General features: G+C 50.0%; 1 protein-coding gene across 9 annotated transcripts in view; it reads left to right on the forward strand.

Annotated features, from left to right (window-relative positions):
* The first annotated feature begins 5807 nt into the window (after positions 1-5807).
* PROM1 (prominin 1) overlaps positions 5808-17565 on the forward strand; it is an 86614-nt gene continuing 74856 nt past the window's right edge. For 4 of the 9 annotated variants that reach the window (XM_066280299.1, XM_066280300.1, XM_066280298.1 and 1 more), the window contains exons 1-2: positions 6887-7057; positions 12159-12577. In XM_066280299.1, coding sequence (XP_066136396.1) covers positions 12355-12577 — 223 coding nt within the window. In that variant the 5' untranslated portion in view covers positions 6887-7057; positions 12159-12354. Of the gene's footprint in view, positions 5939-6063; positions 6217-6886; positions 7058-7826; positions 7920-12158; positions 12578-17565 lie in introns of those variants that run through there. The other 5 variants (XM_066280291.1, XM_066280297.1, XM_066280292.1 and 2 more) reach the window with 4 other exon arrangements.

A 17565-nucleotide genomic window follows, 5' to 3' on the forward strand; every position in this document is an offset into this window, starting at 1 on the left:
TATTATAATTTTATTTTTTTAGTGGGGTGACATCAATAAATCAGGATACATATATTCAAAGATAACATGTCCAGGTTATCTTGTCGTTCAATTATGTTGCATACCCATCACCCAAAGTCAGATTGTCCTCTGTCACCTTTTATCTAGTTTTCTTTGTGCCCCTCCCCCTCCCCCTTTCCCTCTCCCCCTCCCCCCTCCCCCTGTAACCACCACACTCTTATCAATGTCTCTTAGTCTCACTTTTATGTCCCACCTACATATGGAATAATGCAGTTCCTGGTTTTTTCTGATTTACTTATTTCACTTCGTATAATGTTATCAAGATCCCACCATTTTGCTGTAAATGATCCGATGTCATCATTTCTTATGACTGAGTAGTATTCCATAGTGTATATGTGCCACATCTTCTTTATCCAGTCATCTATTGACGGGCTTTTTGGTTGTTTCCATGTCCTGGCCACTGTGAACAATGCTGCAATGAACATGGGGCTGCATGTGTCTTTATGTATCAATGTTTCTGAGTTTTGGGGATATATACCCAGTAGAGGGATTGCTGGGTCATAAGGTAGTTCTATTTTCAGTTTTTTGAGGAAACACCATACTTTCTTCCATAATGGTTGTACTACTTTACATTCCCACCAACAGTGTATGAGGGTTCCTTTTTCTCCACAGCCTCTCCAACACTTGCTATTACCTGTCTTGTTAATAATAGCTAATCTAACAGGTGTGAGGTGGTATCTCATTGCAGTTTTGATTTGCATTTCTCTAATAACTAAAGAAGATGAGCATCTTTTCATATATCTGTTGGCCATTTGTATTTCTTCCTGGGAGAAGTGTCTGTTCATGTCCTCTTCCCATTTTTTTATTGGATTGACAAACTCTCTTCTATGTGGCAACTATCAAAATGTTCTCTGTATCTATGAGTCTGTTTCTGTTCAGTTTATTTGTTTCTTAGATTCCATTTTTGACAGATATATACTTATTGCCATTTTATGTTCATATTTTTTTATCTTTATCTTTTCTTCTTCTTCTTAAAGAAGACTCTTCAACAGTTCATGTAATGCTGGTTTGGTGATGATGAACTCCTTTAGCCTTTTCTTGTCTGGGAAGCTCTTTATGTGTTCTTCAATTCTAAATGATAGCATTGCTGGGCAAAGCAATCTTGGTGTAGGTCCTTGTTTTTCACCACTTTCAACATTTCTTGCCAATCCCTTCTGGCCTGCAAACTTTCTGTTGAGAAATCAGCTGACAGTCTTATGGGAGCTCCCTTGTAAGTAACTAACTGCTTTTCTCTTTCTGCTTTTAAGATTGTCTCTTTGTCTTTCACCTTCTGCATTTTAATTATGATGTGTCCTGGTGTGGGCCTCTTTGGATTCATCTTGTTTGGGACTCTGCACTTCCTAGATTTGTATGTCTCTTTCCTTCACCAGGTTAGGGAGGTTCTTTGTCATTATTTTTTCAAATAGGTTTTCAGTTTCTCTTCTCCTTCCAGCACTCCCACGATGCAAATGTTGGTATGCTTGAAGTCCTAGAGGCTCTTTACACTATCTCCATTTGTTGGGATTCTTTTTCTGATTGGGTGTTTTTTGCTTCTTCATATTCTGAATCCCTGATTTGATTCTTGGCTTTATCTACTCTACTGTTGATTCCCTGTACATTATTCTTCATTTCAGTTAGTATACTCTTTATTTCCGACTGGTTCTTTCTTATAGTTTCCATATCCTTTTTTAGGCTGTTGAAGTATATTTAATAATTATAATTATTATTATAGTTATAATTACAATTTAGTTATAAGTTCACTGGTCATCCTTATAACCAGTGTTTTGAACTCTGCATCTAGTAGATTGCTTGTCTCTGTTTTGTTTAATTTTTTTTGTTTTGTTTTTTACTGGAGTTTTGTTTTGTACTTTCATTTGGGACATTTCATGTTTCTTTGTCTACTCACTTTGGCAGGCTCCTTATGTTTGTTTCTATGTGCTAAGTAGAGCTGCTACATCTCCCAGGCTTAGTAGAGTGACCCTATGTAGTAGGTATTCTACAGGGTCCAATAACCCAAGCTAGGCACTTGAGATACCTTCCTCATGTGGCTGTGTACACCTGCCTCTTGTAGTTGAGCCTTGATTGCTATTGGCATGTTAGTGGGAGGGTTTACTCCCAGCAGGTCAGTCAGCTACAGGGAATAGCTATGAACACTGACCGCCGACCTCCAACCACAGTGAAGTATCAGCTGTGCAGGGGGCTACTCTACAGAATAGTACTTATTTCAGCAGGACCCTAGTGCCCATTGAGCCTGTCCCTTGGATGTGTCCCTTGTGGAGGTGTTGTATGGTGCTTCAAGGAGATCTGAAAAGAAATAAAAAAGAAAAAAAAGGAGATCTGAAGTTACCCACCAGGTGCAATGGCTCTGGGCCTTCTGGGAGGTGCAGGACAAGGTCAGTTGCCAACTATGTTCTGCCTGGGGCCTTGTGGCATGAGCTACAGAGTGATTTGCATATGGCTGCCACCTGTGCTAGGCTGGGAAGTGCCCAGGAGAGACCACGCTGTGAACCAAGGCTGGCTGCTGCCAGTGCCAGGCCTAGGGCCAATAGCAAGAGGTACAGGGCAGACCAAGTCCAGATGCTGCTTGTTTGAGACATTTTAGGAAAGTCTGAAGCCTGAGCCGGGACAGGCCATTTGTATGGGAAGCCACTGGAAACGGCTTGGATGGGTCCATGCTGGGGGAGGTAGGGTCCCACGGAATCACCAGGGCAGGGTGAACAGTGTGAGCCAGGGTGATTGTGTCTCAGCTGTGACACCTGTCTGTTAGCTCTGTGCAGGGAGGGCTCAGAAAAGGAACACTAGCTTCTGCCTAGGAGATCTCCACCCCTCCGGCCCTTGCTCTGTTACCAAACAATTTAATTACTTCTTGTACACCGCTGGTGACCTTCAAGCTGCTGCCCCGGCACTGGAGATCAGATCCGTGAATCTGAGTAAGTCTGTGCACAGCCCTTTAAGAGGAATGCCTGGGGATCTGTCAATCCTCCATGCCCTCAGCCTTAATTCCGCTGGTTTACAGCCAGCAGTTGTGGGGACTTCTCTTCCTGGGACTGGAGCCGTGGGCCAGGAGGCCTGTGTATGGGGCTAGGACTCCTTACTTCTCAGGGGAGATCTTTGCAGTCAAGACAACCCTCCCAATTTTTAGCTGCCACATGTAGGTGTAGGACCAGCCTGTTCCATCCATGTCTTCTTTCCTCCTAAGAGTCTCGGTGTGGCTTCTTTAAATCCTTAATTGCAGGACTTTAATTCAGCTGGATTTTAGGCGGTTCTGATGGATGGTTGCTCTATAATTTAGTTATAATTTTGATGTGGTGTGCGAGGAGGCAAGAACCGCATTGACCTACACCCCCTTGTGACCAGAAACCCCCAATCCCATTTTTCTAAATGATCACATGCTGCCAGGTGTTCATGGTAGAAAGTGTCAGGTTAACTCAAGTAATATACTTGCTAACTTATTTAGTTTTAGTTTTAGTGAGTCAGAGAAAAATATCCAAAATCCTTCATAAGGATCATCTTGTCAAAGACTTCGAATTGTTGAATGACCAAGTGCTGGGTACTCTGGCGATACTTAATCTCAATCAACACTTCATTCTTCATTTCAAATGCCATAGAACCCTGATAATTTTCTTGAAACTCAATTCTTTTATCCCAGTCATAATTTTTTACATTTTTTGTTTTTTGTGGTTCACTATTTAACCCAGCACTGTCTAACAGCATTTTCTGTGATGACAGAAATGTCCTCAATCTATCTACATTGTCAAAATGGTAGCCTTTAGTCCCCGGTGGTCACTGAGCTGGGTTCCTGAGCCAGTGAGAAATGTGAAGCCCTGGGGGTTTGTGACTTAGCAACGACTGTGTGACTTCCCAGGGGCCACACTGGGAGTTGGTGACAGAACATGAATGGATCTGAATCCTCTGTGTGCAGCCCTTTAAGAGCAAGGCCTGGGAATTTGTCAATTATCCTTGCCCAGTCTCCTGCTGGGATGCCACTGCGCCTCATGTTCAGATTTCATTTGGGCAGGAAAAACGAGGAGCAATTTCAGAAAGGAGGACCTCATTTATGCGTCTAATGACTGAGTGTGTGTACAGGAATAACATTACCCCCTTCTGGCCTTGCATATAATAGATGGCATAGAAATTCAGAAATTCTAAAAGTATAGGACTGTGGGGCTGGGGCCTCAAGCCAAGTGGAATGAACCAAATCACTGTCTCACCCCTGTCTGCCTACGACTGCTCAGAACCGATTTTAATGGCGTGTTCCGTGTTTACTGCTTATTCACTCACTGATTGAATGCCTGCAGCGGTCTAGGTAGAGTCAGTGTTGTGGTAATGAAAACGGATAAAAGCAGTCAGAACAGTCAGAGCCACACTACAGTGTCTCCTGGGGAGCACAAGCCCACGAGGGTTTTACCTTATCTTTGGGTGTACTGGTGTGCTAGGGCTCCAGAGGCCGGATCTGGGTTCAGATTCAGTGCCCCACTTCCTAGCCCTGTGGCCTTGGATAAATGACGGACGTGATTCTAGCCGTCTCTAAGATGGAGAGAGAATACGCTGCTGTTGTTGCTGGGATTACCTCAAGTAATATACTTGAAGCACTTGGCCTAGTGCCTCCTTCATGGCAGACACTCAGTAAGCATAGCGCCCACCCTTACTACTGCTGTTGTCGGTATTATTATTATTAGAAATAAAAAAATGAGCCCTGTGAAGTACAATCCTGTTCATTTTGCAGATGAGGGAAATGAGGTTCAGTGAACTAAAGCCGCTGAAATCACAGTGATGAGAAGGGCAAGGACGGAACTTTGAGGCAGGTCAGGGCTAGTTGCGCTCAGGAGGGAGAACTCACCTCTGGGCCCCACCAGAGAGAGCTGCCTCTGAGCGGGAGTGCTGGGGCCTTCGAGGTGTTCAAGCAGAGGCCCCTGACCAGCTGAGACTGCAGGGAAGGAAACAGCAAGCCCCCTGAGAAACCTCCAGCACCGTCCACCCTCCCCATGCCTCCTGTAGTGTAACATCCAGAAGTTTCCCAAACTGGTATTTGTTGTTCTGGGAATATGCACACTCACGATGAGTTTAAACTTTAAAGCAAATAATGTTGTAGCCAACACCTGTTTTGATAGATTCCAGGGTAAGTGAAAGAGTCCGGAGAGAGTGTTCCTGTCCCTCATTCAATGATTCCTCTGCTCCTCCACCTATCCATCCCTCTTACACACACGAAACAACTCCTGTGCGCTAGGCACCAACTTGAAGGTGCTTTTCTTTACACGTCTTATCTTTCCCCTCAGACAGTATTCTCAGTTCAGGGTAAAAAATGGTGAGTGAGATGTGAGGTGCCCGTTGGTGAGGGCAGTGAGAAGAGTGATTTCTCCTGGCAGAAGGTTTGCTGTGCATACCAGGCAGCAGACGAGGGCGGCAGGAATGGTGGGCAACTCTCAGCCGGTGGAGACCAGTATGAAATGGTTAATTAAGGCTCAGCCTGTTTCCTGTTACCCATATGCCTGTATCATATACGGGAAAAGGACTGCTCTTTGCCGGCTTATAGCTTAGCCACTAGCATTGTGACTTTGAAAAGTCTGTTGGGAGCTGGCAGTAAAAGCGCCCGCAGCGGCCAGGGGGAGCCCCCTGAGGCGGGTCTGAGTTGGACCCAAACAGAGGAGAAGGAGTCTGTAGAAGCGGCATCCCAAGCAGGAGGAGGCGTGGGTACTGTGGGAAGGGCATGCCCCGTGAGCAGGACTCCCGCCTCAGGAAATGGATGCAGTCCAAGTCCCGGGAGGTGCCCGGGAGCATCAGAGCCACCCTGCCCTGCTGGGCCAATGGGAGCGCGTCCAGTACCCCAGGCTTAGATATCTTTCAAACACCCAGCCGGTCCCCACCAGGTGCCTGGCCGCGCTCAGCTGTCCCGCCGCAGGTGAGTACCTTGAAGGAAACTTTGGGACACAGGCGGCTCCATCCGCAGGTCCCGGTCAGGGAGCAGGGCAGGCGGCAACAGGTCCCCGGGCCAGTGGCCTCTCTAAGGTCTCCAGGGCGGATGCCTTTCCGTGCCTGCCTCCTCCCGGAGCCTCTCCGGAAGCCTTCCCGGTGGTCCCCTAAGCCGGCTCATAAATCATTCATGAGCCGGAGCGGGGCTGCGAGGGGAAAGGGCAGCCGCGGTGGCGCTGGCCCAAGCAGGAGCTGGATGGGCGCACGGTGAGGGAGTAGCTGCGTCCTCATCCGGAGCCTGGGAATCGCCTGCGGATCGGCGGGGGCCTGAACCTACCCCCTTCTAGAAAACTGGGGGCCAGGAATGGGGAACTGAGGGGGTCTTTCTGCGCCTCTTGCCTCCCAGCCCCCGAGACCCAGCCAGGAACTTCGGCAGGTGATGCGATCCCGAGAGCAGCCAGGGAGCCCGAGGGGCTGCAAGGTGGGCGAGATGGTCGGGGCGCCCCTCCATCCGGAGTTCCCGGCAGGGCGTGGACCGGGCAGACTTTGCTGGCTGCCTGGGGGTGGGGGGGTGTTATTTTCATCCACTGGAGGGGAGCTTGTGGTTGTGGCCCCCAGGTCCCGGCATGAGCAGGCGGTGGGAGCGCAAGCAGAAGCAGGATCTAGAACCCCGAGTCTCCCGGCCGGGTCTCTGAGGCAGAGCAGACCAAGGGGAGGCTGCTCGGGGCTTGGGAGCTGTTCTGTGGAGAGAGAGTGCCGGGGGTGGCACGCGGTGGGGGGGGGGCACTGAGCCTCCGGGGATATGGAAGGGGTCACCTTTCCCTGGTTTGCTCCCTGGCGCATGCTGTGCAAGCGACCACAGCAGGGGGGAGCTCTGGGGCGCAGTGGGAGCCTGCCCCCCCCCTCCGTGTTCGCGGGGGAGCGCACTAACTCCTGACTCCAAGCATGCTCCTGTCCGCGGCGGGTGCACAGCGTGGGGACCTTCAGCAATTTCAGGATCGAGAACTAGGTGCTGGGGCGCCCCCGGCGGTACGGCGCCGGCCGGGACAACAAAGGGAAGCATGGACAGAGGAAGAGCTTGGCGGGGCAGGCGAGTCGGGGGCCCGAGGTCAGTTTCCGTGAAAGCCGTCGCTCAAAGGGGCAGGAGATCCGATTCTGGGGGCGGTACACCGCTCGGGGCTCCCTTCTCCTTGAGGACCCCCGATCCCTGCCAACCCTGGCGGCGGAGGGGACTAGCGGGCGCGCTCAAGAGAGCCAAGTTACTCCGGCAACCCCCTCCCCCAGGCGGCGGTGATTCCAGGAGTCGCCTCGCTTCCCTGACCCGCCCTGCAGCCCATTCTTTTGTGTCCCGCAGCCTGGAGAGGCTCCGAGGGAGGAGGGAGCGCGGTGAGGGGTGCAGAAGGGGCCGGCCTGGCGGCCGTTTGGAGGGGAAGCCTGGGGAAGCCAGGGCCCCACGCTTCCTGCAGCAACAGGTTGTGCCTGCAGCCCGCGGAGGCTGCTGACCAGTTTCTCTTGGCTCCCAGGAGGTTTTCTCCGGGTCCTGTGGGCGGGTCCCTTGTAAGGCGAAGGTGTGGAATTGCCGTCCTTATACCTACCCCCCCCCCCCCATGCTGCACTGCAACATAGACCCTGGAGACTCAAAACAACTGTTGAACTATATGAAATTTCTTCTCTCTCTCTCTCTCTCTCTCTCTCTCTCTCTCTTTCTCTGTGTGTGTGTGTAAGACTTGAATATCGGTAACTTCGTATGATTCAACTTGTATGAAGTTACTTCTTATTTTTCTTTTCTCACTCACTCGTGAGTTTTTTCCTTTGCTATCCTTGGAGCTGTCCTGACTTTCGAGGGTGCGAGTATTGGTGCTTGCTGGCAGGAGGAGTACAGACCCCTTATTGACTGCCAGCTGTGTGCCTGGTGCTGAACTCACTGTGTCTCTAACCCTCCAGTACTGTTAGAAATCCCCGTTTCACAGGTGAGCGAAGGAGAGCGTGGGGAAGAGTGGGTAACTCGGACAACAGACTCCAACCCTGTTGTCTCTTCAGCAGTGCCCTTTTGTTTGGTTTTCTTCATGTGCCTCATAATCCTTTTTATGAGCTTCCTCATAACTGCATGCTGGATGTTTCTGTGAGTCTAGGACAAGGATGTAAACAAGTGCAGCAGCGGACAGGTCTAAGTAGTAGAACTTCAAACCGAATACTGTTTTGCTGGCTGTATATCCTATGAAGGAAAAAGGTTTTGCAGGGCGATTAAGTGCTTCCTCTGAGATGTGTTGCAAATGATCGAAGCCAATTCTGGGTCATTGCATTGAGTGGCTTAGGGAAGTGACAGGAAGGCTGGCTAGCCAGGCTCAGGAGCCTAGGGGAGCAGGACATGCAGAAGAACCCTGGGGTGGTGTCTGTCCTTGGCTGCCATCACGATGAGACTCCGAATGTGGCTGCTGGCACTGCAGAATGAATCAGAAACAGTCTCTGCCTCGGTGTTCTGTTCCATGCCCATGCCCAGGAGTAAGCGTCTGATTGGCTGAGCCTGAGTCCCCCGCCAGGGCCCTCCCGTGCCTCAGCTGACCTCACAATGAGGGGCAGGCCTTGCCCACCACAGACTAACAAAGGTGGGCTCAGAAGTTGGGGGCTCCCATCACGCCCACCCCCACCCCCAAACCCCAGATGACAAACATCCAGCACAAAGGCCCCTCTTAAAAGAAATTCCATCAAAAGAAGAGAAGAAATAAAGCTGGACGGTCACCATGTTTGTTTTTGAGCCAGGGTTTGCGGACGTGCCCGGCTCTGACCTCCAGACTCAGAACCGTGTGAGGTGTCTGCTTAAGAATCACATTCTTGGGCCCTCCCCAGTTAGAACTCTGCGCATTCGGAGTGAAAACCAGGCGTCTACAGCCCACAAAGCAGAAAAATGTTGAGACAGCTCTGCTGACTAACCTGGTACCTAGACTAGGAGATCGCCTCGAGAGAGCAGTGACCAAGGCCGCGAAGTTGGGGGCCCGTTAGTAAGTATGGCCCCCGGAAGGGTAGACCAGTTCTGCCCTTGGTGATTCCAGTGAGGAGACAGTGGCTGCCTGTGTTGGAGGGCACAGCCCCCAGCAGCCCAGCGCCCTTCCTGAGGCCGCAGGTCAAATGCTTGATACCATGTTGGAATAGGTAAAACGACCACTGTGTGAGTCCCCCCTCACACTCCACCGTTTGATTTCAGCAGTCCTTCCTGAGCGCCTAGGGTGTGCCTGTCTCGGTGGGCACAGAGACAGGTCAGTCTGAGCCCCACAGCGCAGCTGGTCAGGTCAGCGCACTGTAAGAACTGCGCCGGGGAGCTATTGCCTGACTTCTGTTGTCCTGTGGTTGTGTCTGGGCAGCCTGAGGTGCCTTTGGAACGTGGCATGAATGAGCCGGGCAGCGATCAGGAACAGTGCTGGTTCTCAAACCTTAGATGTCTTACAAATCACTCACCACCAGGGAGCTTGTTAAACATGAGGATTAGTGGCCCTCATCTCTAGAAATTAGTGCGATAATACACATTTTAAATAAACACCCCCTTTTGTGTGGGCGCAGCTGTTGACCCATGAGGGTTTTCCCTGGATTCTGTGTTGGCAGTTCCGGGAGCTGCTCTCGGGCACGTGTGTGTGTGTGTGTGTGTGTGTGTGTGTGTGTGCATGTGTGTGTGTGTGTGTGTGTGTGTTACTAGGCAAGCACCCGGACCTCTTTCTGCGCAGCGGATTAAAACTGGGATGAAAAACTATTCCTTTTTGACTTGACTTTTATCAATGGACTAGTGTTTCAAACATAGGGAGATTTAATGTCTTCTTAAAATTTAATCCAAACTTCAGGAGGGCCCTGCATTTCGGAACAAGGTGTAAAGACGTGGGGGCTCCAGGTGCTGCCCCCCCCAACACCCAGCTCCGCAGTGGTGAGCAGCACCTCCTGGGGACGTCCCTTCCTCTTCTGTCTCAGGGACGGAGTCTGCTTTCCCACGGGCCCTCTGCCATTCCTGTCCTGCTCTGTTTCTCTCTGTCCCTGCTGAAGCTTGGTGGCATTACCAGGACGTCGGCCTTTCTTAGCAGCTGAGCCTTTAATCCTTCCAGCTGCTGTGCCCCTGCCTGTCCTTTAGCAGAAAATGAGACGTGAGTGTGTGTGAACCTGTGTGTGGTGTGTGTTTACATGTGTGTATCTACATGAGCTGTCTTAGCATGTGCAGTCTGTGTCTGTGTAGTGTGTCAGTGTGTGCTGTACACACAGAAGGTGTGTGTGATGTGTATATGAGGTGTATGTGTTGTGTGTGTCCATGTATGTACAGGTGGGGGCAAGAGTAGGTTTACAATTGTTCATATGGAAAATAATACGATAATAAATGAATAATACAAGAATAAACTGTTTTACGTACTCGCAACTGTGAACCTACTCTTGCCCTTCCCTGAATGTGTGTGGTGGTGCGTGTGATGTGTATTAATGTATGTGGTGTGTATGTGTAGTGTGTCAGTGTACAGTGTATATGCATATGGTGTGTATGTGCGTGTTTGGTGTGTGTGATGTGTGTGCACACCTGCCTGCTTACAGTAGTCCTGTCCTACCTGAGGAACCACACACACCTGGTTTCATACCTTCCTCTTATCTTACCTTGTGCAGCCCTGGAGGTTTCCAGACCTGTGTTTTCTTATTTGCTCTCTCTGGCGATGATCTGACGACTGAGCGGAGCCCTGATTTGCCGTTAGAATTAGTGAAAGTCCTGGGCACCACAGAGCGTGAGTGCAGGTGTTTGCAGCGGCCGTGCGGGGCAGGGCAATGGCCTTTTGAACACAGCTACCAGGGTCCTGATGTGTCTGTGGGTGAGATGGAGAGCAGCCATGGAAGCCTGGGGTTCATTAGGTGGTTCTGGGGGCCACGGGGGCTCTGAGCAGCCTCGACTCCATACAGGAAAAGTTTGGGTCATTCTGTTGATGGCTCTTCACAGAAGTAATTGGGGTGGGATGGGTCTTAGAAGACAGGCAACATCTAAGGGAAGTCATGCTTTCTTGATGGTCCCTCTCACAATGTGTGTTCTAAGAGCACCTTGTCTTTATCTGGAAAGCTAGTGTGTGTCTACCACATAAATTAAAATTTGGGGTTCCTGACATCAGCACAGAGGGACCCGAGGAGCATCCTGGTTCCTCTGGTTGGTTCTGTTTGGGTTCACTAGCCCCATTCGAGGCACAAGCAAGGCAGCTATTCTGGCTTATCCGTGTTTACATTCAGTGGCTGTTTCTGAGCCCCTACTGTGCACCCTGCCTGTGTTCAGTTCTGGGAGCAGAGACACAGGAGAACGGGGCCACACGGCGTGGGCATTCTCAGTAGACACCTGTTGGTAGCTGCTTTCAGAATTTCTGTTTCTCTCTCCCTACCCGCAGGGGTGGGCCGAGTCTCCCTCCGCCCCGCCTCTCATGGCCTGGACCCCTAGCTGAGCCGGTGGTGGCTTGGGGGCAAAGGTTTCCATCAGGGCTACCTGGTGAGTGTGTGAGGCAGACAATTTCCAAAGTCACCCAGCCTGAAAGAGTCTGGTCCTTGCTCTTCTGGTTTGGGTTAGGGGGGAGTTAGAGGGGAGGATATGTTTGAAATGAGATCAGTGAGCAAATGAGTAGCATAGAAGGCAGAGGAAGAGTTTTCTCCAGAGACAGGGAAAACAATAGAAACTTGGAGGAAAAAAGAAGCGTGCAGTCTCTTGCGGGGGCCTCTGTGTCCCTGGCTGGAGCCGGAGGCGGAGGGCTCTGTAGGTAGAACCTCGGTGTCTGGAGCTCCAGCTATGCACAACTGCTGGGTTTGAATTCTGGCTTCCCCCGTTAAGCAGCTGTGACCTCGGCAAGCCGCCCGAGTCCTCCCAGTTGGTTTCCTCATCTATAAAACGAGGTAGCGCCTTAAACAAGGTCCTACCTGCAAAGCACGCACAACGGTCTCTGGACCATAATAAGTGCTCAAATGTTAGTTTCTAAGACTGCAGGGCCCTTCTACCCTACCTGGTGCTTCTCGAACCCACACAGAGTGCGAGTGTGGCCCCTTGCGGAGCAAGGATCTGCTTCTCACTTGCAGGTCCCGGTGGCTCTGAGGCAGCCGTGGCTCCGCACCCCACCCCCTATCCGGATTAGGCTGACCGGCTTGCTCTAAGCCTCCCGCCTCCTCTGGGGCAGCTCCGGTGCCGGCTGCGGTGATAGTGACTGTACCCCTTCCCTCTCCGCCAGGGATGCTGCCTTGAGCGACTGACCCCGCCTGAGATCGCGCATGCCAGCCCAGCCAGGACACGAGGACTCCGCAGACTCCGTCCTCCCCGTGCCTCTACCGCACAGAAAAGCGCGCTCCGGACTTGTCCGTGGCTTCCAGCGCCTCTGAGGCGGGAGGACCCCACGTCCGCCTCATGTGCGGGGCATCTTACCAGCTATGATCCTGGCACTCAGCTTCCCGCTGCTGCTGGGGCTCTGCTGCCACACCATGGCAGACGGGCCTGCCTCGTTGTCCCCAAGGAGACCCGATGGGCTGAAATTTGAATTGCCCCCAACGCACTATGAGACCAAAGAGTCTCACACGCCTGGGCCCATTGGTGGCCTCTTCAGAATGGTGCGTGTCTTCCTCCGCGTGGTGCAGCCCAATGCTTTCCCAGAGGGTAAGTGACCGTGGGGGGAAAGGTAGAACTGGTCTGGGAACAGATGCGTGCACACACACAACACTGTTTGTTAATGACATGACAACCAATAGAGATTATAGTCAGCATTTTAAAGTATGAGGTTCAAGACGGTTGAATTGAGCAAGAGTAGAAAGTATTTAGACAGAAGAAGGTAAGAAAACTGGTGCCAGGTTAAACAGGTTGTCAAGAATGTATAAGGAAATGAGATCAAACTGTGCTGCGACCCTGCTGGTTTTCCAGCTCTTTATCTGCCTTCTCTCCCCCCTTTTCTTCTTCCTTTTCCTTTTCTTTTTTGGCTAGAGCAATGAACTATTCTCCAGTAAATACCCAAGGTAAAAATTAGGGTAAAAAAATGCAAGTGCTTTGTCATCAAATGTGAAATTAGTAATCACTTCATGGTTTTAAAATCTAACTCTCTTCCACCCGCCACAACATGCCGTTTTGACCCACTGGACGGGCCTGACCAAACCGAGGCTCTTGAGTGACTGGTTTTCAGATCTAAGAGTGTGTGAGGAAAGGAGGGACGGCGCTGGTCAGAGCTCTCACCGTGTGTGATGCTAGTATTCTGGGTACGTCTGGCTGCTGGCCTCCGTCCGTGGTTCACCCTCCTCGGCTGTCCTCGGGGTCTCCAGGTCTGTCTCCAGGAACGCCGTCATGGAAATTCAAATGGGCTTTGGGAAGACTCTGCTACTCAGGTTGGACAGTCTCAATTTTTACTGGCTTAATGTTAGATCGATCCTAAATGTGTTCATTAAACTACAAAGATCTGAACACTTACCATGGTGACTAAAAATGATAAAATTTGTAGTAACCTTTATCATCTTCCTTAGCTGGTCAGTTTTTGTTTGTAAGAGGCATGTGTGTGTGTGTGTGTGTGTGAGAGAGAGAGAGAGAGAGAGAGAGAGAGAGAATGTATTTAGTAAATTTCAGCACTTGTTTATATTGTGGGCAGTTTACTTTTTTGGTTAGGTTTAAATTACAACTTCATGAAATAAATGACTTTGAGTCCTACTGTCACTGAAGAGGGTCCTGAAGACGACTTATTATTTATGACATTGCTTTAAAGACTAGACTTGAAAATCCGAAAGACAGAGACAGAAGATAAACTGAGTTGATTTATTTATCTTGAATGTAAATTTGCTGTTTTAAATATGCTTCTGTTTATTTGTAGGCTAGATGCAAATATTACTGAATGAACACATACCTACTAGTGCTTCTACCATCTTCTAGTTTGATGTAAAATAAATAGAATTCAGTTGCTTATTACGAATGTACAAGGACTTCTTTAGAAAGACCGGGAAGCACCAGGTGTCACTGTAAGACACATCATGTAATGAGCTAATCCTGTAATCCCTTTCCATATGTTCTTTTACTTCCCATCCTCTGGATTTCAGAGGGAAGGCTTGCTCATACATTTCTCGTACTTATTTTTACAAGGGAAAACAGTATTTTAAAAAGTCTTCGTTCAAATGATCAGTTCAAAGATATCCTTTTTTCAATAGGTTCTAAGGTTTTGAACTCCAGCATCGTTATTAGTCTAGAAAGGAGGCGTCGGAAGAGCTTAAATCCTAATGTTATCTGAGGGAGTTAGCTTTGCTTGTCCCTTGACCTTATTCAATACTTATTACTTCAAAGAAAGTAATACATTCTCAAAAGTTTCAACGGCATACGGAGCAGACCAGCCCTCGCTTTTTCAAATAACAATTGTTAGGGCTGTTGAAAGAACATAATTTTGAATTTAGCAGGTGACATCTTAGACTGTTGTTCCCCCCCCCCCCATCATCTTATTATTTATAGTCTTTCGCCCAGATACTAGATCTCACAATACTCTCAAAGTGGCCGTTAGGTGCTTCGCAACATAACGCACATGCACGAGACAAGTGTGGCTTTTCCATTTGGGGGCTGATGCATTTCCTGATTGCCAAATCATAGGTAGGTGTCTGCGTAATTGAGGATGGAGAGGTAAAGAGTGAAAAAGAGATGGATTCCTATTTATTAACATAATTAACTTGACGTACTAACCAAAACAGAAGTCTTTAGGATGAGTCCTGTGTGGAGTAACATCTTCACAGAAATTGTTATCCCCTGGGTGTATCTTTCATTTGGAAGAGAACAGGTGTTTTGGATGGAGAGTCCCAGAGCCGAAGAGGAAGAGAGGGCCCTCCTGGCTGGGCTCCCTCTTCTCATGTCACCAGACGGGCAGTTTTCTGCTTTTACATCCTGTGTTCAACCTAAGGCATATACCAGTTTTTCTTTTTTCTTTTTGCATTTGGAACTCGAAACAGAAATTCGTGTTGTATCCTTAAAACACAAGCTAGGAAGGTCCAGTGTAGCTGGGACTCGAGAGGAAGGCCTACTTAACTTCCTGGGAGAAGGAAAAACGAGCGTCGGTGAGACCAGGAATGCTGCTAGACCTGAGGCAGGAGGTGCTCAGAGGCTGGTGTGGGTGTTTGATAAAGGCCTGCCCTGGTCTGAAGCTGCAGGAGTGACCTGGTGTCCTGGGCATGGGCTCACTCAGAAGAATGACAGGAGGACTCGTTTGTCCGCTCACTCAACTCGGAAAGGGTGTCGATGGCAGGACGACTGGCGGCATTGAGGAAACGGGGCTCCAGGGAGGGAATAGCGCGTCTGGGGAGTGGAGGAGGCTGTGGTTCATGGTGGGCCCGTGAGGTGGAATGAGATTGTGTAGGTCGGGAAGTCAGAGCCGGAGGACCCTGACAGGCACGTCAGGGAGTTTTGTAGCAGGAAGGAAACGAAGGCAACAGGCACAGTTTTCATTCAATCGACAAGCGTTTATTAATAGTCCTTGCCTGCTGTGTGCGCCTTCCTCTGGGTGCTGTGAGCCAGGATGGAAGGGAATTGGGCTTGGGGGAAAGAATCTGACAGCAGCTGGTAGGCTAGATCACAGAGAGGCAGAAGTCTGTGGTGGGTCACGAGGGAGGTAATAACAAACTAACTAACACGAGGTAAATGTAACGGGGGAAACAGAGGCCGGATCCACTTTATGTACGAATGACATGGTTCAAATCCTAGCCCTTGCGTTACCTGCTGGGCGAGCTTGGCCAAGTTGTTTAATTTTCAGGGACTGTTCTCATAGATGTAATATGACTATGGTCATAACGCACTTTACAGTGTTTATCTGCGAGGCTTAAATGGCTGCTATTACTTAAATGGCTGCTATTATTGGAGAGGAAACATTGGCCAAATCTGATGCCAAGATTAACATCAGGAGAGGACATGGGCAAAAGAAGGTGTCTTCAGGAGGGGTCCTTAAAATGTCCTTGCTGCTCCCTCGGGAACATTCCGCATGGCATGGTAAGCGGCTGTGCCACCTGGCAGAGCCAGGTGAAGAAGCCAGGGCTCTGGGCAATGCTTGTTTCATGAGGCGTCTTGACTCCTCCACAGAAATGTCTACCTTCACGAGCTCTCGTTCTCTCTGCTTCTCTCCCGCTGTCCCCCGTACCTGCTGTAGGACGTACTGCGCTAAGCACTAGCTCATCTGCATCTCCCTGCAACTTAGAGAGGTAGGTGACGGCAGGTGGTGGTCACATTTCTATGATTATATTCCCCCTTTACAGATGGGAACACTAAGTCAGGACAAGATTGCATGGTCAAGGCACACAACTGGCCGCGGGCAGATTGAGAAGCCCGTCTCGGGCTCTCCTACCTACCGTCCACAGCTTACCTTGCAGATGATTTATTTCCCTTTCATTGACCATAGTGCTGGTGGACTGACTGTGGGTTACTACGAAAAATAGTCATTTTTACACATGAAAAGTCCGTATCACAGAGGATTAGCTGGCATGGACAATGGTGACCAGGACCCTTGTCAACTGGATGCATCTGGGATGAATTTGGCAGAAATTGTGACCCAGATCAGAGCCATTGTAATGGAACAAGCAAAAAAAAAAAAAAGGTCTTTTCTGCTTTTATTTTTATAGAAAGTCTCTATAATTATTTCTGGCTTGTTTGGTATGTTCTTTTAATTCGATTACAGGATGGTTGGCCTGTTTCTAACCGTTTTAGGCTAGTCGGATTTTAGGTGTGAGAGTGGAGTTGGGTAGGCGGCCCCGTGGGACGGGAAGAGCTAAACCCGGTTTCTGCAGTATCTGAGACGCTATTGGGCTGTCAGGTGATGTCGGAGCGCTCTCAGTGGCAAGTGACAAAACCTGTGAGCTGAGGCCGTCAGAAAAAGGGGTTTATCCTCAGGGCTCCGGGTTATCTCATGTACCCAGTGATGGGCTCAGCCACCAGGGACTACTGGTTCCCCCTGCCCTGCAGTCTCCCTGCCTCCCACGTGGCTCCTCTCTGCGTGTAGCCGCAGCACTGTCCTCCCCTCCCCAGCCTCTCTGGTTCCCCCTGCCCTGCAGTCTCCCTGCCTCCCACGTGGCTCCTCTCTGCGTGTAGCCGCAGCACTGTCTCCCCGCCCCAGCCTCTCTGGCTCCCCCTGCCCTGCAGTCCCCGTGTGGACAACCAGGCCGCCAGCGTTGTAAGTTTCAAGCCAGCTTCCTGGAGAGTGGCTAGGCATTCCTTCTCTTTCAGTCCCAAGTCCCAGTTCCAGTGCTTCCTGAGCCAGTCAGCAAGCACGGGCCCACTGAGTAGCAGTGGTCAGGGTCACCAGTCCCGGGCCTGTCCCTGTGAACCATCACTGTCCTCAGGGCATCACAGGCAGGGAAGTGGCTCCCAAGAAAAAGGTGGCCAGGTCGATAATGGTGCCCATGCCAATATCCACATAGAATCAGGATGTTAAATTATTATATATCTCACACCTGCATGTTCTTAACTCAGACAAAGCCAGCACTGTCCTGTACATCGTGTGACTCATCCTGGCAGTGGGCCTGGTCAGATAAGGTCGTGGAGGGAAAAATAGCATTGTTCCTCCCTCCCCATGTCACTCAGGCCACGCCGTCCACAGCTGTTATCTCTTTCGTCCTACCAATTACAACAGCAAACAGCCATTGTGTGCT

Source organism: Saccopteryx bilineata, chromosome 5, assembly GCF_036850765.1.
Source record: "Saccopteryx bilineata isolate mSacBil1 chromosome 5, mSacBil1_pri_phased_curated, whole genome shotgun sequence".
Taxonomy (NCBI): Eukaryota; Metazoa; Chordata; class Mammalia; order Chiroptera; family Emballonuridae; genus Saccopteryx; species Saccopteryx bilineata.